This window comes from Pseudochaenichthys georgianus, chromosome 5, assembly GCF_902827115.2.
Source record: "Pseudochaenichthys georgianus chromosome 5, fPseGeo1.2, whole genome shotgun sequence".
Classification (NCBI taxonomy): Eukaryota; Metazoa; Chordata; class Actinopteri; order Perciformes; family Channichthyidae; genus Pseudochaenichthys; species Pseudochaenichthys georgianus.
In genome coordinates, this window is record NC_047507.1 from 27,376,669 (window position 1) to 27,401,533 (window position 24,865).

General features: G+C 40.3%; 1 protein-coding gene across 1 annotated transcript; it reads left to right on the plus strand.

Moving 5' to 3' along the window:
- Nucleotides 1–464: 464 nt before the first annotated feature.
- Nucleotides 465–23,881, plus strand: vapb (VAMP (vesicle-associated membrane protein)-associated protein B and C). Its single transcript, XM_034082827.2, has 6 exons — nucleotides 465–731; nucleotides 11,331–11,483; nucleotides 16,744–16,847; nucleotides 17,269–17,349; nucleotides 18,358–18,537; nucleotides 23,260–23,881. Exons 1-6 carry the CDS (start codon nucleotides 674–676, stop codon nucleotides 23,413–23,415), a joined length of 732 nt encoding a protein of 243 aa, XP_033938718.1. The 5' UTR covers nucleotides 465–673; the 3' UTR covers nucleotides 23,416–23,881.
- Nucleotides 23,882–24,865: the final 984 nt, after the last annotated feature.

Below are 24,865 nucleotides of genomic sequence, written 5' to 3' on the forward strand. Positions count from 1 at the left end.
ATATAACATTAATATTATTATTATTATTATTATGAAGAAATTGGCCATTGTACAGAATGAGTATACTTTTTGTTTTGTAAGTACATTGTGATGCTAATATACAAGTACAATTTTAAATGAAGGAATGTCTGTGTTTGTATTTCTACATTGTGCAATTATTTGTCAATTATCTGAGTACTGCAATATTTGAATACATCTACCTCTGCTAAGTAAAAGTAGCATGACAATTAAATACTGAAGAAAAATTCAAGTTTACAAGCGAGCCATCCAGTGTTGAGTACAATTAGTTACAATCCATCACTGCTTCATACTAAACTTAGAAGCTGTGGGCTGAAATAAAAACCTACATATTTTAACCTTATCCCTTCACATCGGTTGAGGGGGAGCACCAGCACCCTGGTCTCACCCATCATCACCTATCATCACCCTGCTGTCACCCTCCCCGCTGTGTGGCTATGCAGAGGCAGTGACGTCACCGGGCTGTCTCGCGCTCCCTTCCTGCTGCATCACAACAGCCGTTAGTAGCTCGAGTAGTGACCGGGGGGGACAGGATATCCACAGACAATTCATTTATAAAACAACTCTTATTGACGCTGCAACAACATCCTAACACGGGGGTAACAGACAGGACCTGGTTGCAGTGAGATAACCCCGCTCCTCCAGCTGTTGGGAGATGGCCAGGCCGGAACAGGTTCTGCTCTTGGAGCCTCAGCACGAACTGAAATTCAGAGGTAAGAGAGGGGAGGGCCCGGCGGCTTGGACGGGAGGGGGGAGCTGCCCCTGACAGCGGGGCTAGAAAGAGGGGGGCAGGCCAGCACGGTAACCAAGCCGGGGGGAAGCTGGACCTCACATTTTGACAATATTTGCCTTCGTATGAAAAGAAAGATAATGAAAGGACGGCAGGTCAACTGACAGCTAGCTAGCTGGTTAGCTAGCTGGATTAGCTTCTGTCGGCTAATCAGCCTAGCCAGGCCTTGTTGCTCATTTCCGCTGCAGCAACTGTTTTAAAGCTGTTTACACGTGCAGCACACGAAACAGATGTCCATGGAAATAGGGACCATGATATGTATGTGACAACCTATTTTCTGTATAACCTTTTGTTGCACAGAAGCTACAACATCCTTAGCATCTACAGCTAGCTAACATTAGCACGCTCTCTGATTGGCTGTCACGCTCTGTTGGACAGCCAGCTGTCATTTAATAACTTGACAGCTCTCAGGACGAAATAACTGCATAACCTGAGCTACTTAATATGTGTAAGCTACGGATCATCAACATGCCAAGCCTCCTTATCGTTAGGGCTTTACATACGCTATTAGACATTTGATTTAAGCTCGACATTTGGCCAAAATGTGTTGCTTAAGGCCTAAATACTCTTACAAAAACAAATATGATACTAATTGATTTGTTTTGCAACAGATTACAGAGATCATGTCATCATTTTAAATATTGCATTGTACTATTGAGTATTTAAGCTAGATATTTGTATACGTCTATGAATGGTTCAAATGACAGTTAGCCTCTAATACATGGCCAAACTTGTACTCATTAGTCTTGCTTTAAATCAAAAACTTTGACAAGTACATTGTGTACTTCTTCCCTGTGCTTGGCTGTCTCAGTCAGTGTCTTCCTTTTAGTCTCATCTAAAAATCTATTGTTTTTTAAAGCATATCCTGATATTGCTTTTTGTGTATTTTATTATTCATTTTAAATTGTATTTTTCTCTCTGTGAACCACTTTGTATTTTGCAACTTCTTTGCTAAATGCAATTTGGCCATTGGTGTTTGACTTAAGCACACCAACATTACACTTAAAAGACCCAGCAGAACCAACGTGTAACTCACACCTCTGTTTTTATGTGAACTGCCCATTTAAAGTAGCATAATGCTTATGTCTAAATGTGCAGATGGTGTTACCTTACTCATTTATTTTCTATGACTACAGTGTAATGGCTAATTATAAAGGTATTTAACTCTTTATAGCAGTAATGAAGTGTCAGAGTTGTATTAAGCTCTCTATACTGAGCCTGTATATTGCATTAGTAAAAATATACAACGAGGTGCCTGATTTATGAACATTTTGTACAAAGCGGAGGCAAATAATGCCTCAGTAATATATCTTTTTTTTAATCAATACTTGTTATATTGTTAAAAGCAAGTTCTACATTAGAAATAGGTAGGGATCAGGTTAAATGACATATCATGTTTCTACTGTTGCCTTGTGCAACTGACTCATTGTTAGATTGAGAAGGAAGGGACAGACAAAACTATTGAATGGCCTATGGATAAAAATGCCATTACGGCAGGTGAGGAAAAAACGTAAGTTTTGGACTGAAACAACAGGCAAAAATTGTTATACATTGTATTTGTAGTCAGTCACTTAAACCTGTGGGTAGTTTTGATTCACCATTGAGTGTAAACATGTTTTATTGTAAAAAAAAGTTGTCTACAATCCAATAAATGGACCTCAATACAAATAGCACACTTTGGTCCGTCAATAACTTTTCATTTTCCCTGCCCTGTCTGCCAATCTTTGCCTAAAGCTAATTATTTCTCACAGATAATGTAAACCTCTAAAAGAGTACACAAGTATTGAGCATTTTAATCCACAGGTTAATACACGTGTGCTTGTGAGTAATTGCAACATCAGGACAATGCAGGATTGACCCAACATAAACTAAGTTCATTGTTATAAAGGAACATGCCCTGCAGCCGAAGGCTAATGTATTTAACATATGTTTTGGGGGATTAAGCTATATCAGACTACAAAGACCACACGTTATAGTTAATAGGATCAAATTGTTGTTGGTTTAAGTCTTTTAATGGGATTTGTTAAAGATAAGATAAATGAGAATATCACCAGCTTGGCACCAAGCAGAGGCACTGTTTCTATGGTTACCTGTAGTTTAATATACCTTGCACCACATCATATTGAGAAAGGAGCAACAAACTCATACGTTCTGTGCCTTCTTAGAATACTACACAATACAACAATTCACATGGCAATACTCAGACCCCAAGTTATATGTAGGCATGGGTTTGTGAAACAGGAAATAGAGGGGAGGTATGTTAGCAGCAGCTTGTTAGGCATCAGACCATCTGTGTTAAGGACTGGACTTTCTCGTTTTGTGTTAATCTTCATCTTAATCAGGAGTATTAATTTAAAAATCGAACTCCCTGCTCTTCCCTTTTATATGTGCTGTTTATAAAATGTATCCTTGAAAGATGACAGATTCAAACATTAGCTCTTAATATACTTTTTGAACTGCGGCTTGTGGTTTTTGTGAGTTGGATGGTATCCCCAGACACTTTCAGGAAGTAGTATATCAGGTGTACAGTAGTCGGTGGCGTGAGTCCCTTTCATTACAATTCTTCTGAAGTAACGCCAAGCTTGTGAGGGTCTGAGTTTCCTCTCTGTCTTTGCTCAAAGGGGAAGGGAAGTGTCAGTTGCTCTGGATGTTTGCTGAGCTGAAACTTTAGCTTGAATTTGGTGTATGTGCTAATTCTGAAATAGCTCCATGTTTTCATTCACAGAGAGTGGGCCTCTGTCAAGCACTAAAGGTTTTTCTCACAATAATAGCTACTGTAGCGGCCTCATTTGTTATTTTGAGAGAAAACTTTACCTGATTGAAAAACCTGGCTTGCTGAATTTTGGCTTTTGTAATTGCAGCATGTCACAAGTTAAAATATTACTTAGATAACTGTAAGTTGGTAAACAAATTGATTAATTGTCAGCACTTTTAGGTAGTTGTTGGGGAATGAATTGCTTAGGTATTCAACCTTTGACACAGTTCATAATTTTCTCCTTTCACGTTCTCTTCTCCCATGGCATAGGTCTTCGGCCTTGGGTATTGCTGCTATCTCTCTTAAGGAGAGGCAGCTTGGCGCACATTATTTTCTATGGGCGACAGCTCTAGTTAGATTCAGGGTCCATATTTGTTTAGTCTCGCTGATAAAGAATGTTGATTATTACACTCCGAACTAGTTAAAACCTGGAACTACAGAAGAGTTATTCAGAATTGGTTTGGCATCTCTACCGTGTGGTCAACTCATGGCCCGTGATATGTCTTGTGAATTCTCCAGCCGAAGCTCCAAATAAACCGTCAGCGTTTGCCATCAAAGTTCCAGCTCTCCTCGTGTCTCTTGCCCCTTTCACTCCAAGGCTTTTCCCGTTCTAGTTCCGTGCTAGAGCTTTTCTGGTTCTGAACCGGTTCTTCGGGTTCAGCTCCCGCTCTGTTCACACCGCTCAGAGCCCGACTGATGCTGCGTCATCGTTTGCGTCATGATGTAACCGTTTGCGTGCCTGCTTCATAAAGCCAAACCGCACAGAACCCCCTTACATCGACAACAACAACAATGACCGATTATATTGAAGCGCTACACGTTTTGGTTTTGCTCTGTCGAAACTAATTGGAAGAAGTGGGACGACTTTACTACCAACTTTACAGTCATTAGATGCTACATTCAAAAGTTCTTTGGACCGCCTGCTCCCCTCCAGCTTCCTCTGTACCTCTTCGGAAGACCAGATTCCCAGTAGGTAGCTGGTCTCTTCAGTGGACCAATGCTGCTTGTTAAGTTTTAGGTTTTCCATCGTTGTGTACAAACTGGATAAAACGCTGGGCTTTTGGTTGTTGTTCGAGGTTGATCCCGCCCCTGTTCCCGCCTCCAACGTAAGCGTGACAATGCGGTGCTTGCTTTCTAGACCGACAACTTTTTGGTGCTTGAAACGAAGCGGATTCCGGAGCTTAGACGTGTGAACAGGATAAAACTGTGCTTTTCAAGCTCCGAACCGGCCCTGGAACCACGTTGGTGTGAAAGGGGCATCTGAGTCCTGTTTCCAATTGCTACAGAAGTTTCCCCCTCAGTAGTCATGAGTTGGGCTTTTCTTAGAATATTGTCACAAACATAAACACCAGAAGACCATAAAGTCTCTTAAGCTCAGAACCTATAGTTGTCTACTGATATACCGGAGGGTCACTATCATGTGTACGATATTATAAGATCTCGATATCCACCATATCAAAAGTCACAGAAAACATAGCCGCAAATAAATCTATTCCTCTTTCATAGAGAAACTTTTATATGCTTTTTTAACAATACAGTAAAGTTCCAATATGACTACTTAGTCACTATGACTCCGTAAGTCTGTCTGTTGTAAAGTTTGTGGTATTGGCACTGTATTCGTTAAGACTTACTCACTTGACCATGAATTAGCTTTGCTCTCTCTAGAGGTAGCTTTCCTGGAAAAACACAGTGACTAACGGCTGCCAGCTATCTAAATACATTTTTATATGCAGTTTTATGCAATAAAAAGATAACTTTTGCCAAAATAGAATATACTAAGGACTAGTGATGCTGCATATAATGAGGTTTGTTGGAATTTGCACCCCTTCCAGTAATGTGTAATGTCCTGATAATATCAAAGAAGACTCATTACACTCTTGGCTTTTTCCAAGGTCAATGCATTGCCCATATTAGGTTTTGCTCCTTTTTATTTTTGTACAGTGGTACATGCAAAAGTGCTCATATCCAACAGTTTTGACATATCTGTTAATGTCATTACCACTAAAGTGAAAAGCAAACATTACACCAAAGTGGAGATTGCTTGCTTTTGTGGTGGGTTTTAATGTGCGTGCAATAACTTTACTTCTGAATTTATCTGGTGCCTATAAACCTCTGAATCGCAGCTCACGTCTTGTTTTTTTCAGCTGATCAAAAATGTCTGGTGTTGTGCGCATTGATGGCTATTTAATTAAGCAAGACAATTTCTGCTTGAAAGTGGTACACCATCTTTTTTGCCAGGAAAGCAGCTAAAGAGAAATAGAAAAAATGACCCAAAACTGAGACTCACTTTCTGCTGAATATTCAATGCAAAATGACATTTCCTCCCAAACAGTAAGACTCAGTGATGGGGTAAAAAATAAATGCATTTCAGTTCCATCTAATTATATCCTGCATGTAATATGGTGTCATATTGATCACAGGCCGCTGAATTGAATCAAATTTGATTTCGTACCTTGGCAGACTTTTGGATATCAGCAGCAAATATTGTATCTTTGTAAGTGTTACTCCACATAATACGTTTTTCTTACCTGTATAAAGACACAATGATCATTGTAAGATTGTGGACACAGAGAAGGCTGTAATTTTATTAAAACAAATTTAAAAAAAGATTAACGTATATGATGATTGAGCTTGTATATTATCCATTGAGCAGATTGTGGTTAGGGTCCAAAGACAATGTTTTTATTTAGCCAACTCACTTATTGGCTGCAATCACTCATACTCTCACACTTTGTCTCTTTATTTTGTCTTTATTGTAGAAGCCCCAGACAGTACGTTACAAAGATGTGTTTCCCAATTGTCTCACAGTTTCTTAGGCCCCATTTACACGGGAACGCAAACTAAACAAACAAACCAAATTCGATATCAAAAAAGTCTTCCGTTCACACGGATACGGCTCAATAAACGTGTCCCTTCACACGAGACCGCTCGACCCGCTGGAGACGCTGTAATACATATGCCGGGCCTGTAAGTTGTGCTGTACTTCCGCCACAAAATACACCAAAAGCAGCGAAGAAGACCCCCGAAAATGGTTGCCATGGTTGCCTGGTTGCCCTTCTGTTTATTCTCCGCGTGGATTTAGCAACATGTAGTTCATGTAGTTCTCCATGTCCACTTGTTGCTGATGGTTGTGGTAGAGGAGCTGTAGATGTTGCACTAACATCTGTAGCATGGTCAGTAGCAGTAGCAGTAGGGTGCTGGAAGCTGGGGGGCCATTGTCCCCCCCCCACTTTACAGCCCTGCCCCCTATTTTCGCAGCAGCGGATGCCGCGGAACACTGTACACATCCCGTTTCAATAATTCCCCTCTACTCTAAAGTCGCATCTAAAAAGAACGCGATCTGATCTAGCTGTGTATATTTTGTTATTTTCGATTGTTATATTCAATCTCATTAGCTACAGGCATTTAAAGGGAAGATGACAGCTCTCACTCGCCACTCTGCTGTTCCACAGCGCCGCTTCCCCTCCCTCCGCTGAAATTATGAATGTAAGCCGTATAGTAATAACACGGCAGGGTCCGTTACAGTTGGTTTTCATCTAATTTCAAATTAACAAAGTTTTGGCTTTCAGAATATTAAACTTGTTTCGGCAAATTCAGATGATAAATACAACTTTGAAGCTTAACGTCATAATTACAAGCGGAGAACTTTACGTCACAGCAGGCATAACAACAGCCGGTGTTTCTCGTGAGTTTTTACCCCGGGAAACAAACACAATACACACAAATGCAAAAATACACAAACACACACACGTATACACACACACACACTCGCGAGCTCTCCCCAGACCAGCGATCCAAACGAAAATATTTTCCCTCCGTTACTACTTTGATAATTTGCTCCGCTAATAATCAATCAGATCGATGGATTCCAGAGAAGAGGAAACTTTAAAGGCCTTTTTCTCAAAATGATGACTCGGTGACAGTCATTATATAATGACATATTTTGCTTAATATTTGGAGTACAAAAACAATCCTGATATCGTTAGAAAGCTAGGAATATCCTCTTTCCAGCAGTGTATACAACTCAAAATGTGTCTTCGGGTCAATGCGACTGATTTCGATGGAGCAGGTCACTTTAAATTAGGTAAAATAAAGCAGGCAGACATAACAGGAAGAAAATGTACATTTTAATCCAATCAAATAGGACATTGTCACACCATTCAAATGTATCCATGTACATTACAACCAATAAAAACGCTTAGATTTGTTTATTTGTTACGTTGTTTACGTTATTTGTTATGTTATTTGTTACGTTGTTCTGTGTGTGTCAGCCGTTAACCTAGATAGATAAACTTGCAAACATGTCAGAAGAACCGGCGCCTAAGAAAACAAAATGCAGTCAAACTAAACTGAAATTCAACAACTTGAATGTCACATCCCTGACATCCACAACTCCGGAGCCTGGCCCTTCAACCATAGGACCAGCGCAGCCAGATGAACCCCAAAGCAGCAGCTCTGCGGCCGCAGAGACTGTCAAAACCGCCGGCATCGTTGAACCGAAACAGGCTGGTTCCGACTGCATGGAGGTTTGTTGTCGGGACATTGAGACGGGCAAATAAAAGCTTATTTGGGCAAAGAGAAAGGTACTTCAATGCAGAATGGTACAAAACGAATGGTACAAAACCACTAAACGAGCCTTCTGTGAAATATGCAGATTTGCTACTGTCAAACGGCTTGTAACTTTCTCCAAATGTGCAGATGACAGCTTTGTAAATACCGGAGTTAATAACTGGAACTTTTCACAGAGAGTGTGTTAAAAAAAAGCGCGCTTACTTCAGTCAACATTCAGCTTGTCAAACAAGAGCGTATTGAGTAGGAAAAAAGAAGAGACGGAATGATGGAGCAACTGCGCTGTCATGTGTGTGGGCTGGACCTGTATAGTTTAATTTAGAGGAAAGGAGTGAGCAGAGGGTCGAGTTGTCCATTCTTGTTCTGTTTTCTGTGACTATCTTCCTCCCCATGCTGAACACCCTCTCTTGCGTGCGCTACTAAAGAGACGTGTTACCATGGAAACCAAACAATGGTGTCGCTGTATTGAAGTCCGAGTGGAAACAGTGACATTTGGAGCTTTATTTTAGAATGAAACAGGTCGTGACTCACAAATCATATTTAGTCAGAAATCGGGAGAAATGTGGGAGAAATATAACCCCGGGAGGAAAACGGGAGTCTCCCGTGAAAATCGGGAGGGTTGGCAAGTATGTCACATACACACGCACTTTTTGGCCCCCCCCCCACTTCTGAAATAAATCCGGTGCCGTTGAGTAGCAGTAGCTACTGACCATGCTACAGCAGTGAGCAGCAGAGGTGGGGAGAGGTGGGGAGAGGTGGGGCTATGGCTTCATCGTTATCAGGAAATTATCGTATAGTACCTCATTCACACCAACGGTGTTTCAGGGCCGGTTCGGAGCTGGAGCTTGAAAAGCACCGGGTTTTCCTGTTCACACCGCAGCGGAGCAGCCTCTTAGCTCCGGAATCCAGTTCGTTTCAAGCACCAACAAATTGTCCGGCTAGAGCAAAAGCACCGCATACGTCACGCTTACGTTGTGGCGGGGGCAGGGGCGGGATCAACTCCTGAACAACAACAAAAAGCCCGCGTTTTATCCAGTTTGTACACAACGATGGAGAAACTTAACAAGCAGCAGTGGTCCACTGAAGAGACCAGCTACCTACTGGGAATCTGGGCTTCCGAAGAGGTACAGAGGACTGGAGCACAATCAGCCATTGTTGTTGTTGTTGTCGGTGTGAGCTGTGAGGGGTTTCCGCGCGGTTTGGCTTTATGAAGCAGGCACGCAAACGGTTACATCATGACGCAAACGATGACGCAATGACGCAGCACCAGTCGGACTCTGGGCGGTGTGAAAAGAGCCGGAGCTAAACCGAAGAACCGGTTCTGAACCTGAAAAGCTCTAGCACGGAGCTTGAACCGGAGTTGCGTTGGTGTGAATGAGGTATAGGACGCACACACGGAGCCGTTTGGCTCCCCAGAGCGTTCCGTCCGCAGATCTACCCACCTTGGGACCCGTTATCGTTTCAGGGGTCCGTTTCCGCGGTTCCGTTGCGGCCTCGTGTGAACGACCGGGCTATACGAAAGAGAAAAGTAGCGGATACGACCCGTTTCGTTCCTGTGTAAACAGCACCTGAATTTCAAGAATTCCTGTCCTGTATTTGACTGAATAGCAGGGCTAAACTCGGTGATTTCACACAGCCGTGTGAACCTGCTGTTTTTCCCTTTCACCTTTCCCCTCCTTCATGTCCTCATTCCTCTCTACCCCTTCAACCTTAGACATGACTCAAGGTTGAACAAAACCTTGAGTCACTGTTACCAATGTATTATGTTATAAAAATATAGATGATCAAACACTAACAGAATTAAGCTGTTAAAGAAAGAATGAAAAAAAAATGTAATCGGCCAATTGAATAGACAGTTCTAACACAGCACAAGTAGTTGATACAGTGATGTATAGTGACAACCTTAATAAAAGAAGTGCTGCAGTCTGGATAAAAACTCACACAACCTCAGCTCACCTCATAGATTTAGCAGTGTCATTTTGCGGTAGCTTTTGTTGTAAGGGCTTTCTGCGTTATTGACATTCTGTTCAGCTTAATGCATTCAGTCTTCCGAAGGCTTTAGAGATATGCAACCTGCATCAACAAAGATAGCTTTAATTACATGTATTTTATGCCAAACTGCATCAGCTATTCTGGTTATGTTGCTGCAGTAGCAGAGATCTTTGATCTTTAGATTTGTAAACACCTTTTACTCTTACGGTTTTGGTAAATTAAAACTGGAATTGTTTTTGTTAATCAAGTAGCTTAAATCAATCCAGAGAGAAATGTGAAAAGAAAAAGCAGATGGCTCAGTTTACATTTGTGATTTATTAACAATAATCCAGTTGTCATCAGTGTGTGTTACTGAGACGCTGTATTTTGGGTTTTCATTTGAGAATTTGACTGACTTTATTTGTATTGAGGACAACTTCCAGTCAAACTTATTAGAAAGCTGCATTAGTTGAATTGGCGGGGAAACCCTGTTTATCTAAAATGTCAGGTTACATAAAGGCGATTTGTAGCAGAAGGTCCATATTCTGCGCAATAGATTAATTTTTCTATAATTGAAGTCACATCTTGTTAGGCTTTGTCACATATTTTCAATATGCTTTATCTAATGGTATTTCAGTGATCTAATTTAAAAGCTTAGAGAAGCTTGTTTTCTGTTGTGTTAAATCTGTGTTACATTTTTGGCAAACTTTTCTAATATATTCTGTTGTGGCAAAGATCTTTTATATTTATATCAATATTTATATGTATATAAAGAGGTTCCCCAGCTTGCTTGTTTTATTTCCTCATTTATTTATTTGATATGCTTTTTTTGCAGCAGTGGATGATTAATTAGCCTTTTGATGACTAAGGGACACTCATTTGCTTTGGATGTTTCCGACTGCACAGCTCACACTCACACATATTACGAGCTTGTTTGATTTTGTATGTCGGTGAAAGATTTATTCTGTGCATGTGTTATTTTCAACAATTTGGCATTCACGCAATTCAAGTGACAAATAGTATTTTGAGATTTATGTGTGTGGTGTGTGGTGTGTTGGATCATAACTCTTTATAATGTGTTGCCATTTATTGTGACTTGTGTAGTTGTACGTTTTGGCTTCAGCGGTCTTTTCTGATCCATTTTGTCTCTGGAGGACATTCAATAATCTTCTTAAAGAAAACATCACAACAGAGTTTTTTGACATATCCACCTTATCTTATTCACAGGTCCATTCTCAGACGTGGTCACCACAAATCTCAAGCTCTCCAACCCTACAGACAGGAATGTGTGTTTCAAGGTGAAGACGACAGCGCCGCGCCGTTACTGCGTGCGGCCGAACAGCGGAATCCTCGATGCAGGCACATCAATCAACGTCTCAGGTAATGATTGATGAAGTAGGATTGAGAATTCTGATTATCAACAAGCATGTAGCTGCTACTGTAGCGTAAATGTAAAGTGTATCTCAAGACAAATTACTTGACTGTTTTAAAAGGGTGTTTTTTAAGTGTTATGACAAGTTTAATACACAATTTGTGGCTACAGCTCCGCTAACATGAGGATTGTGCAGTCTTTTTCTGGATGCCTCTTTTTCTTGATATGTAAATTATATTTTTCGTAGCTCTAGTTGCTACAGACTTCAAGCCATCTAAATGTCAACAACTCTGTAAAAAACTGTTTTTATTTATATCTTGATTTTAAAAACAAAGCTTCTGTGAAAAGGAATGCAAACTATTTGATCTCTAGTATCCTGAATGCGCTTGCATGTTTTTTCTAAACACACTGGTCCTCTCCAGTTACCCAGTACACCCCCACCCCCCGCCTGGCAGGCCTCATTCCCAGCCGTGCTCTCTGAGGGAGACAGGTACAGTCTAGTGTTTCCACACTGTGCCACCTCTGCCATTTACAGCCACAGACTCATTTTACAACCTCTCCTATCTGGTGTCAACAACTGCGAACCGAGACACCAGGGCCTCCAGTCAGCAGTGGGCGACAAATCAGCCCAGTCCTCTCCGTCGGATACCTTCATTTTTCACTCTTATTAGGGTTGAGAAAGGTCACAGGTTTGAGTCCCAAAAGGAGATTACATTTCTAAGTATTGCGTCTCTATTAGGCAAACATTAAGGCTACGGTCTGCAACCTCTTTATGTCCAGTCTGTCTTCAGGGAGAAATCAGTAAGCTGTGTGCTTAACAGGATAACAAGCCGCTGTGGGTTCGTATCTTGCAGGCATTGTTTGCTTTGAAATTGAACTAACATTAAGTTACTTTGATGGAAAGCCCAGGTGTATAATCCCCCTGATAATAACACCCCTGATTCTGATGTCAGCTCCAAACCAAGTTAAGAGTGGTTTCCAGTTTCCATTATAATTGACTTAGATATCCAAAGCAGCACATGTCGGGCCATGCCACCTAGAGTCAAGAGGTCTGTGCACCAACACGTTCGTAAATTAATAAACATGTATTTCAATTTGTAATACTCTGTCTGATGCCAAATGGCTAAGCTATTGTGCTATTACTTTAAGGGCAACTCATTACTTAAGGGCATCTTGTGTAAATTGGTCCAATTTTGAGCTTAGACCGCTGCAATTTAATCACATTGTGCCAATTGGCATTGTTTGTTTGACTGCTATGATTAAATTGCATTGAAGCATCACTTGCATCTTAAAACGTGACTATCTGCAAGAGCAAATCATCCAAATGAGTACCTTGAAATTAGGAAATAGGACAGAATTTGCTCTTTTAAAAAATGTCAATGCTGTCATAAGACAGCTAAAAGAGATTCAATGTCTTACCTGCTGACACCTGACAGTGACAACTCTTTTTAACTGGACTATATTCAACTCATTTGTTAGACTTCAAGGACACATACAATGTATACAAACATAACTTGCTTTGTTTACAAAGAAGCTCCACCGGGCAACTTATTTAAGTGCTCTTTCTTCTTTTGCTCGTAAAATGAATTGATAAACATCAACGAACACCAGACTGTTATAACTGAGTGACACAAACACTGCTGGTTATCATTCCAACATAAGATATAAAACATGTTTTTTTGTAAGGACATGCTGAAAATAGTTGTCAAATAGTAATTCCCAAAATAACATTACACTATCATTATTGAGGTATTCAGGCAAATGTATATCCGTTTTTGTTGTCCATTTAAGAGGATTGCATATGATCTGTGACTTGTTTATGTCCAGTTTGTCTCGTATATCTGGCCAGTCACTTTTAGCAAATGCTACACAGACAGCCACTTGCACTGGAAAGAAAAGATGGTCTCCTACATGTTACCTTCAGACCCAAGATGTTTCATTTGCTGGCTCAGCTGAGGATCCACACGGTGCGTTTGAAGCTCAACCCAGCTGTAACTGTATATGTTCAACGTAGCCATGACCACAGGAATGTTTCTGAGGCTGATTGGTGTTTTGTAGCAGCATCCAGTGGAAAAAAAAGTGGCGTGAATGTTTCAATAAGTCATGACCGCACACATATCAAGCTTTTTCTTGGAATCTGTCAGTAGTTGAGTTTGTCTGACATGCTACAGTATGGACTTGTTATCATTTCAAGGAAGGCAGAAAGAAAAATAACATACTTTAATAAAAGAATAACAATTATTTTGTTGCCTTTTTAACTGAATCAATTTCATTAGCTTGCCATGACACTCATTTTCAGTGTGGCTTTTGTCATGAAGGGGCAAGAAATGGATTCTCCTGTCATAATTTATGTCCAAATTAATAAAAAATGTATTAAAATATGTTAAACACAAGGTCTAATATTTAAATCCTTGTACACTTTTTGTTGCCCACCAGCTACATTCCTATAACTTGACCTCTAAGTGGTGATTCCCGCAAAAGTGTGGTGGATTGATGTGGTCAACTCCTGGGCTATTCCCATAGACTGTATTCTGCACCCCAAAATAGGTATGCTGCTACAGTATATACGGTAGGTTGTATTATTTCCCCTTTTGAATTAAATTTAATTAGATGGACCCAGGAGAGCCAAACCAGAAGTGTGAGATCCTGCTACCCTGAGAAGCCTGAATGTGAGTTAGCTCTTACATCCTGGTGAGTTTTCCCTCAACGCCTGTACCCCAACAACAGTGGTCGACTTCACTCTCTTCCTCATTCCCACGCCGTACTGTCTCCGTAGGCCTGCTGATCTTTGACCAGGTTTTTGTGTTGAGTCATATTGAACAAAGTAGACTGGGAGTTCTCTTTTTACGATTAAGGCTTCTCTGAATTGGTGTGAAAAGGTTACTATTGTTATAGCTCAGGGTGTAACCCCTATAGACTGTAAGTAACAATGAGCCGTATGGTATCATGATGTAACGTAACCTCACATCTAGTTTTTCAGTTGTTGATGAGTTCCATGTTTTGGTTTTCAAACAGATTCGCTCATCTTTTGTTTTTGGCAAGTTTCTTTATTTTTGTTCAAATGTCAAACACAGTTTAGGTTTTCTTATGATGCTGAGAATTCACCTTAAATAGGTCATGGAAATGAAATGAGGTCTCATGTTGTATGCTTTTATTGAAACTGAGTGACATAATGCTTGGAAATGGAAATGTACGGAACATTCTCCTGTCAAGTTTCTTGTGTTGAGGAAAAATCGTGTCACAAATTCATGGTTTTGTATGGGTTGTAGCCATGCATTTTGTCACTGACAAAGCTATAGAGTAGAACTGAAACACTTTGTTTATCAATCAATTAATCAGTTAGTTAAATGTCATTAAAACATTGAAATACTTCTAGCTTCTTAAAGGAATACTTTACCTCAAAGAGAAAATGTGTGTATCATTTACTCAACCTGTTTATTATACTACATTTTTGTATTCCCTTTAAAATATTTGTTGCTTTTTCTAATTTTTCATTTTATTATAAATGTAATATATTTAGGTGTTCACTGTTTGATGGTTAAAACAAAACATTGAAAGATACATTTCAAATATTTTCTGAAATGCATTGATAATGAAAAAAGACAATTTGTTTGTGCAGACCCTATACTCATTATGTTCCATGGGTGGACCTCTGTAATCACTTCAAGGTATATGTTTAGTGCTTTTCCGTTTGAGCATCAAGTCTCAAGGGACACAATATAATTAGTGACAGAAAAGAAAAGTTGTTTTGCCCCCCTCCCTCACCCCTCTAATGGTTCCATTTATCATCAACAAGCAGGCAGGCGATTGCCATCCTGCTTGACCGTGTTAAACACAATTAGCCTCTGTGAGTTTTATAAATGATTGCCCAGTGTGAAAGAATGCTAAATCATGTCATTAGCAGAAGTAGCTTTTTATTAAAGATGTGTTCAAAGGCTGCTTATTAAAGATGATTTAATTGTTTTCTTTCCTCCCCTGTGGCAGGGCTCTTTCCATCTCAGGCTTTGGCTCTGGGGGAACTTACATTTAAACGTTATCCACTGTTGCTCAAAGAACTTACATGCCTTCCTGCCTCCATTCTCTCGTGGCGTCCCCTTGGACCTGAGGTAGATGGCCGTGCAAATTGGGTCTGACTGAAACAGGACGTTCTCAATCTGTTCATGCCGTCTGTTTCTGGTTTGCGATATTGAACTGCTCTGATTGCTGTAATGGTGCACTACATCTCTGAGGTTTCCACTCTAGGGATCATTGGCATGTGCCATATTTGAAAACCATCCTGATGGCTACGCCGGCCATGAAATTAGGAGGTCATTTGTTTCTTATGGAAGCCAACGAATCACGCAGACGTTGTAGATATAGTTGGTACTGATGTCAACATATGCCTTTCAATTACACCCTCGTTTAAAAAGTCAAAGGAGAGAAAGATCATCCATCAATAGCTATTTTCATGCCCCTCTGCACTTCCAACCTTTACTTGAATACTGACATAAGAAAGTGATCATTGTAAATCAACGTTGCAGCTTTGAAATACCTTCTTGGTCATTGGAAGGACATCAAATAACACACCACTCACTGGGAGGACTAATGTGGTGATGGGCTGAAGTCCTATTCCAACCCCACACCTGCTTTTTGTTAGAGCGATATGTAATGTTGAGAAAGAAACAGGCAGGGTTGGAAGCTGTTGGAAAGATTACCCCCCAGGGTATTCACAGTTTCGTCAGTGTTTCGCCATCATGGTAACACAAACTTAGAAATAAATCATCTCCACCGCTTTTTCCGAGCAAGCCCAGAGCCTTGAAGACGTGGAGGACCTAGTTTCTTTTTGACAAACACATGGGTATTTGATACTCACTAATTCCTATTTAATCCAAGGAGTGGACGCAGAGTTGAGAAATGGAAAGTTGCTGACAAAGAACAGTATCTGCTTATACGCTGTAGTTCGTTTTGTATTTGGGGCGGCAGATTTTAACTCACAACTTGAATTGTATTCCTGCTTGTCTTCCCCAGTTGAAGTGATACTAACAAGACACATTCTCCTCAGTTTACTGAGAATGGTAGGTCAGAATGAGATTGACAAAAAGGGAAACAACTGAGGGATTCATAACAACAATGAAATGACTGAAAAAAGGATGTGGGCACTTGCTGTTCATTCTTTGGGGCGCAACTTATGTCAATAAGGAAATACGTCATCTTAACATGTTGTCATATAAAATAAGGGGCTTTATAATAGGATCATAAGTGACCTTGACTATCCTTTTGTAATTTCAGTTATGCTGCAGCCTTTTGACTATGATCCCAATGAGAAGAGCAAACACAAGTTCATGGTGCAGTCCGTGCTAGCACCTCCTGACATGACCGACATGGAGGGAGTGGTGAGTGCATCTTCTTCCTACAATCACGTTTCACCATCATTTTCCTTTTACTAACTTCAGTGTTTGCAAAAGCTTCAAATGTATATTGCAAAAAACAGACACTGGATCAATCAATGAAATACATGAATTGAACTTAACGAAAGAAAAAGGCATGTTGGTTATTAAACATTCGATGCCATATTGTATATAATAGAGCCATACAGTGCAGATACCCTATTTGTAAGTTCAAAATCAAGGCATTGTGAAAGAATGTTTAATATGTCAACATCGCCAAAAACTATGAGGGTTGTTATCTAAGTTTTTGTCCTGCTGCAAAGAGCCATTATCAGCAGTCTGTTACAAATGGTCCCTTTGGTCTTGATCACATATAAATGATTAATTGGTTGACTTTTTCTTTATCTTTGGCCCTCTCTCTCCTCAGTGGAAGGAGGCTAAGCCAGATGAGCTGATGGACTCCAAGCTGAGATGTGTTTTTGACATGCCAGTGGAGAATGAAAAAACAGTAAGTACATGGCGTGACACCACTCCTCTCCTCGCCTCACCACGTCAGCTCTGGTTGTCACTGCAGATCACAGATCAGAGACACTACAGGGAGTGATGCGTCACATTAGTACCACAAGTAGTGAGAATGTACAGCAAGTTAATATTGTCTAGGAGGAGTTTATTTTTGACTAGCTCCTTGTATATTACCCAACCTATTACACAGCTGCTAACTAAATAAATCCTACAACATTGGACACAACATTTTTTTTTTATGAGAAAAAAATATTGATTAAAATATATTAAAATATGTTATTCAATTTCTATCAAGCTGCTGGTGTTCAGCAAACCTAACACATTGTTGCATCTTTACTGCTTCTTTCTGTAGAGTGCATTTCTATGCTTGTTCCTAATCCTCTGATGTTTATTGTTGTTTTCCTGCTCCCCACCTATTTACTGCTTTTTCTTTCTTTATCCTGTCCCATCTCCGCCTTCACCTCTCCTCTTCTTTGAAAACTCTAAGACTGACCGACTGTCTTCTTCTATATTTTTTGTTATTTTCTCAACTTTGTTTATGTTTCAGCATTAATCTTCACTTTGTTCATTCTCACATGTAGTTTATTATTGTTGTGATTCAATCGGACCCCACACAGCTGTAGATACATTACCTCTTCACGATATGAGCTGAGTCCATGGTGGTTGTTTTCAATTCATTTTGAGCTGTGCGATACATACACATTGCTCCCAGTCAGCACCACAGAGTCCCTCAGACGGAGATATTGCTGATAGAAAACAGCTTGATCCACTTATGAAAGGCACCCCTGGGTGAACTCTCCCACAAACATGGTGCTAGGCAGCTAGAAACGAGGCTCTGTGTCCCTGTATAAAAGTCTGCAAGTCTCCAAATAAAAATATAACGTTTCACCCGAGTGCCAGCCAAGTCAATGGTCAGAATTGCCATGGAAACATTGTATCAGCAAATGGAGAACTTATTGCGTTATATGTTGTCGCCCTGTTAACTCACTTACAGCATGACATGGAGTCCAACAAGATGATGTCGTCCAGCTTGCTGAAGTCGGACTCCTCCACGCTGCCCCCAAAATCAATGAGCTCCACCTTCGATGACGGGGAGGTAAAGAAGATCATGGAGGAGTGCAAGAGGCTGCAGATGGAGGCTCAGAGGCTACGGGAAGAAAACAAACAGATCAGGGTGAGTGAGATGACTCCGAAGGCCTGTACTACGAAGCCGGATTTTCTCTTGGGGAGCTAACTTCAGGGAAAACTCTGGGTTTCCGCTCCTGCGACGCTGGTTCAATTCTTAGCGGGCTAGATCTCCATGGTAACTTATGCTGAGCGGCTAACCTGCTCCGGAGCAGGTTAGGTTCCAGGCTAAGAGCTCAACTCAGTGAAAGAACCACCTGCTGACCAATCAGAGCTCAGTGTGCGGAGTTTAAAGCGATCAAGTCATATTACAGGATAAAGGAAATATATAAAAACTGTCGTTGCAGGAAAGACGGTCGGCAAAAATCAACTGACTGTGTGAACGTGAAAATGAATAGAATATCACCTCCATCTTCAGAGCAATCTGACTATGATAACATTAGCGTTAAGAAAGCTTACTTAAATATCTGCCACAACATAAGTAACCGGATCAAAGTAACATTACGTACAGTCCGCGGCACTGTGAGTGCAGACGTCGATGTGTCCCATTATCATTCATATCACATCACATCACATCATCATGTATCATATATCTCCTTATCTGAGTCAGCTTCTTCAGCCGTATCTGGCCGTGCAACACTCACAGTGTCACATACTGTATAGAAGTATTATTTTAAGCAACACATTAAGTTGACGAAACACTCGAGACAAATGTAATTAGAGTCAGATCCACTCGTGTCTTAGACGGGGCAGTGATATCATAAACCTGTTAATGTACGCATTCAAACACTTTCTTTTTCCAGCTGTATTCACCTTGCAGGTGCAGCTATGTGGCTTTTATCCTGGATAAAGTGTTTAAGTCATGGATGTTTAAAGTTTAACTTCTTCATATTTGTCTAATATTTGTTTACTTTTCATTCAGGAAGTATGACGCTGCACTGTCAGTACGCTTCTCCATGTTTGTGATTAGTCAAATGTTGCTAACCCCGCCCCTTTCATGTGAACGCGCACTCAGCCGGGGAGAGAAACCCTGGCTTGAGTTACCGAGTTGATAACCAGCGTCGTAGGACCGCTTGGCGAGAGCGCGTTTGTTTTGGATTAGGTAAGCCGGGTAACTCAATCATATCCAGGGTATGTGGAACTGACTTCGTAGTACAGGCCTCTGGACAACAGTCATTCAGCATTTTAGTTTTTTTCACAACAGTAAAGACAAAGGCATCGCTGCAGCCTCAGTCTCAAAGATGCTTCCTTTTTGTTAAGGGCATTAGCTGAGGTGGTAAACTATTAATGACACAATCCATCCAATCAATACAAACTTTATACTAACTTCTGATTAAAGTAGACTGTCAGGTAATACCTGCCCTGGTGAACTGGTGATTACATTTTCTTCAAACCGAAGTTGCAACCTTATTGAAATAATTACAGAAGCTGACCTATGATGTTGTCGATCATTTAGTCATCTGCTCCAGTGTTTAAATCACACGCTTAATATTTCATAAGGTTTAGCAGAGATTCTACTTATTTTAAACACTTGATGCGCATTCAGATACATTTACAGATTTATTTTTAAGTTAGTACATTTAACCAAAAAAGAAAACAAGCATGGAATATATTAACTGGGCATATTTGGATACTGTAGAGGTTAATAGATATTAGTTACTGTATTAATCAACACATCAAATGTTCATCAGATGTTATAATATATAAAGTCTGCTCATTATGTTCATGATTAATCAAGTAATTTTGGTCTAATAATGGAAGAAAAGGGAAAATTGCTTATTGTAAAGTCCCATAGAAATTGCCATGTTTAAATGTTTCTGTTTGACCAACAGTCCAAAACTCAAAGATATCTAGTGTCATATCATAAAAGTCCAAGAAAAACAATAAATATTCACACTTAAGATGCTATAACTGAAAATAATAGGACTTGATATAAAAAGTATAATCAGCCATTTGTTTCACCTTGAATATGTTGTACGATGCAGGTATAGTTCAAACCAAGTTGCCAATTATTTTTCAGTCTTAATTCAAATACAGAGAGAAAGTGATAATTCACTAAATGAGCAAAACAATCAAATCTCTTTCATCTCAATCTCCAGAATTAGCAGATGACTTGGGTTGCGGTTGGATAATCAAAAAATCAGCTCCTAAATTCTAACCCTATCTCCTATTCCTTGACCTCTGAGTGAAACGTCACGGGGTTAAGGGATAGTGGATAGGAGAATTCAAAAGGACTTAGGAGAAGAGACTGCGGTACTTTAGAGAATCCGACTGCACTTTCACTATCCGACGTGTTTATGATGCGCCAGCGGACGTCATGAATGTGCGTCTGCTGCTGTGGGGAAACTATGGAAACTACAGTTTTCTATAGCGGACTACAACATGGATGTTTAATAAGAACGAGGGACTGCTGTGAACTCATCTAGAGACTCTGCACCGTGCTCTGATGCTGCTGCTTTGCTTTATGAACGTGGACAACAGAGAAACATATTCTTCATGACCAAAGTTGGAATTGAAATAAAAAAGGAAAGTGAAACTTATGTTCGTCGCCACCCTCTCCCTCCGGTCCACATTAATACAAATGATCCCAATACGTATGAACTATGAAAAGATCTTAAAATAAATACAAATGTATTTATTATAAACGTTAGTCCTTAACATCTATCACTGTGTATATCACCATTCAAACATCTTTTAAAAGTTGAACAAACTCCACACAGCTCAGTAAAGACTGAGATGTTGACTTTATTTGATCATTTCAGTAAAAACTAACGTTCATATTTCTCTTTTTGATTATAATACTGATGAACGTTCAAAACAAAACACTTTGGCAAGTTGCCACATACGTTTTAAAAAGCTTAATAAGCACCGTAACTTTCATGATATCATTTCTCGTTCATAATCGGTTGTTTCCGTGAACGGCCGACTGTTGTGACGGCAAATGCTGCGGCTGCAATGCATTGTGGGGCAGCATTTTCTCATCTCCTTTCGGTGAGGGAGGTCCAGTGGTTCCTAAGCTAAAGGAGGTTATAAAAGAAGTTTGAAACCTCCTTTCCTAGCATCTAGAGAATTCGAACGGCACTTATCATGGCTGCCACTGAAGGACTTCCGGGTCATTTCACTCGGTTAGGAAGGTTCCTAAGCTAAATGGACTATTCCACTTCAGCCCTGATTGAACATCCAGACTCACATTTGGTTATTTCTTTTTTTATACTGATTGATGTTCCCATTCAAGATAAGCAAATTAAGTGGAAACTTGATTCACACAGAGTGGTGGTTCCAAAATGAGGTCGGGGTGTCCCTCCACCCTTTGCTGCGTTTCTTTGAATCGAGACAGTAACTCCAGATTGAGGTTAGAGTGAAGCGTAACTGCTCAGATCCATAATCAGTGGCAGACCTCCGGTGCTAAAGCTCCACAAAGGCAATTTTGCAAATCAATGAGTCAATCACAACGTGAAACAAATCAGTGAAGTATGGGTTTAAAATTGAGATTTGTTAAGGTTTAGTTCAACATAAGTCATACACACACACACACACACACACACACACACACTCACACACACACACTCCGCCACCTCCTTCCCTTTAGGTTCTTGCCAGAGGCAGAACGACTGTTGGCTGCTCCTGTGGCTGAGATTATACTAACAGAGAGCCCCCCCCCACCCGCTGCAGGGAAATGAAGTGTGTTAAAGCCTGGCGCCTTCTGCAGACCTCTGGGGATTGTGTCAGATGAAGATTTAAGCAGACCCTATTTCTTTGAGCTTGTAAATAAATACTTTTTTTAATCTAATTGAGTGATTGAGAAGATGGCCATCCCTCTTAAACATGTCATATTTTCTCTTCTTCACCTCGTCATTCCTACCACGCTTCTCCCTCTTCTTTTATTCTATACATTTTTCAGGTTATATAGTTATTATTAATCAAATGTTTAATCACTATTTATTTTCAGATTGTTTTGATCGTTTTAGTTTAGTTTCATTTTAAGTTTTCATCTATTTTGTTTTAATTTTAGACCAGTTTAGTGTTTTTATGAGAGTCATATATAAATCCTGAACATTGAAAAATAAATTTTTGGAGAACTGTTTACTTTTAATGGCCATAATGCTAAAATCTTAGATTTAGCAATCAACTTGTATACTCTTTACTACGACACTAGGAAGAAAATGTTTCCAGACCGTTAGTAAACTACAAGACAAGACAACAGAATAAAAACTATTGTGGTTATTGTGAAGCCATTGCTATTAGGTTGATGGAAATTCATGCCATCTCCTTTTTAGTGATAGGGAAGTTTTTTAGCTACAAACATTGGAATGGCCAGGCAATATCGTTATTAATACTGAAAGGATATTCTTTTTATTTACCGTACTTTTCGGACTATAAGCCGCGACTTTTTTCCCCATTTTTTTTGTACAGCTAACGGCCACTAGGGAACCTCCTAAATCTATGGATTTTACAGGTAAAATTAACCACCTTTAACGCTATGGGCTCTATGACCGGTCCGCGCCCGCCACCTTTAAGCGGCGGGCTCCAGCAGGTAAAGCTGGAGGCCGGAAAAGAGTGAGACAGGTAGCGCGCCAAAGTAAAAGTGGAACCGAGAGACAGAACGAGAGCAAGACAGACGGACAATTTAGTTGCTGCGGCTTATATGCAGGTGCGCTTTATAGTCCGAAAAGTACGGTAGTTTCATATCATGACAATATTTTTCACTTCTTATTGTGGCTTTAGTTTCCAATCCCGCTTACTACGTTTGCTTTTTTTCTTCCTGTTTCAGGAGGACGATGGTCTGCGGATGAGGAAGAGTAACGTGATGTCTTCTCAGCACACCTCAATTGGCATGAAGAAAGACGAGGGGTTGAGCGCCCGCACAATGGCCCTCATCGTGCTCTTCTTTGTGGTGGGCGTCATCGTGGGCAACTTGGTCTTGTAGATGGCAGCAGTTCGGTCGGGCCGCAGCATGCTTTCAGGGGGAAGAAATCAAACACGGGATCTGGGATTTTGGATCAGAAATGCCAGATCCACTGGGTGGGGGGTGGTACTAGTTTTGATTCAGTCTCATTTATGTAACATTTTAAAAGCTAATGTATGAGAAAATAAAGAAGAAAAAAACCATTCATCATCTAAAGAACAAACCAACTGTTACAGGTCTTGCCTCTACGTAAACATCACATAGTCATTCTGGCCCTCTTTCCCAAAGTTTCATGTATACAGATGACTGTGGGGGGGGGTAATGGAAACATGATTTAATGCAAGTGATCAAGACCAGTTTTCTAACACCGGCGAGGTAGTGTTGCTGTGACTGAGTCAGTTTGAAAGTGTGTGAATGTCATTTTAGTGTATTGTTGTTTCTTTTTCTAAATGATGGAGGCCAGAGCCCATGTGTATGTATACGTAACCGCCACCACACACACACACACACACACACACACACACACACACACACACACACACACACACACACACACACACACACACACACACACACACACACACACACACACACACACACACACACACACACACACACACACACACACACACACACACACACAGGTATCCCTTCCAGCTAAAAGTCCTTTAAGGAAGGGAATGATCCACACACAGGGCTGTCAAACTGACTCCTGCAGTCACAGGCTTTGTCAAATCGGCTCGTCTTTGATTGTCAAACAACTTTGATCAGTGAACACTATTCGTATTTTCTTTCCTCGTGTTGTTTATTATTTTCACTCTACCTTTATTCCCGTTGACTGTCACTCACTGCTCACCGCACCCCCGGTTGTCAGAAGGGGGGATGTTTGATTGCATGCGTTCACACACAGAGTTTGAATCTAATTGAATTGCTTTTATAATGGTGATTATAATATGTCATTTGGCTGTAGGTTTGCACAACTTCATTTTCAGAGTTTCTTTCTGTCTTTGTTGGATTTTTATGATTTTAAGTAATTCTTTTGTTGTTAGGGTGAAAGCTTTTAAGGATATTGCAGCTACAAAGATGAACTCCAGATTTGTAGGACGATTTCTGTACATGTTAAACAGATAAACGGCTTGCCTTGAGACCTATTTGGGCAAGTTATTCTCAGGCCAAGACAAAGGTATATACAGTACATAAATAAATAAATATATATATATAGAAATACACACACAGAGAAAGCATGCATACATATAATAAGAGTGGACAGGAGGTGCATGTGACTGTTATGTGTTTCCCTTACAGCATCAACAACACCAAGGTCCTGTTTCAGTGTCCTCTCAAAGAGACCTTGGTCTTTTCCAGCTCTTTTTTGTTTTCTCACATTTTCCTACTGAGCCATACATTTGTTGACGTTTTGTTTGGGGCAAATGTATGTCAGAGATCAACTGAGTGTTTCCAGTTTCTTTGC

What these genes read in the sequence shown, in the direction of transcription:
- vapb (XM_034082827.2), top strand. Translation starts at nt 674, where the DNA reads ATGGCCAGGCCGGAACAGGTTCTGCTCTTGGAGCCTCAGCACGAACTG. An exon ending in GCACGAACTGAAATTCAGAG is followed by an intron (nt 732 to 11,330) that starts GTAAGAGAGGGG and finishes TCTTATTCACAG; the next exon opens with GTCCATTCTCAGACGTGGTC. An exon ending in AAGAAAACAAACAGATCAGG is followed by an intron (nt 18,538 to 23,259) that starts GTGAGTGAGATG and finishes TTCCTGTTTCAG; the next exon opens with GAGGACGATGGTCTGCGGAT.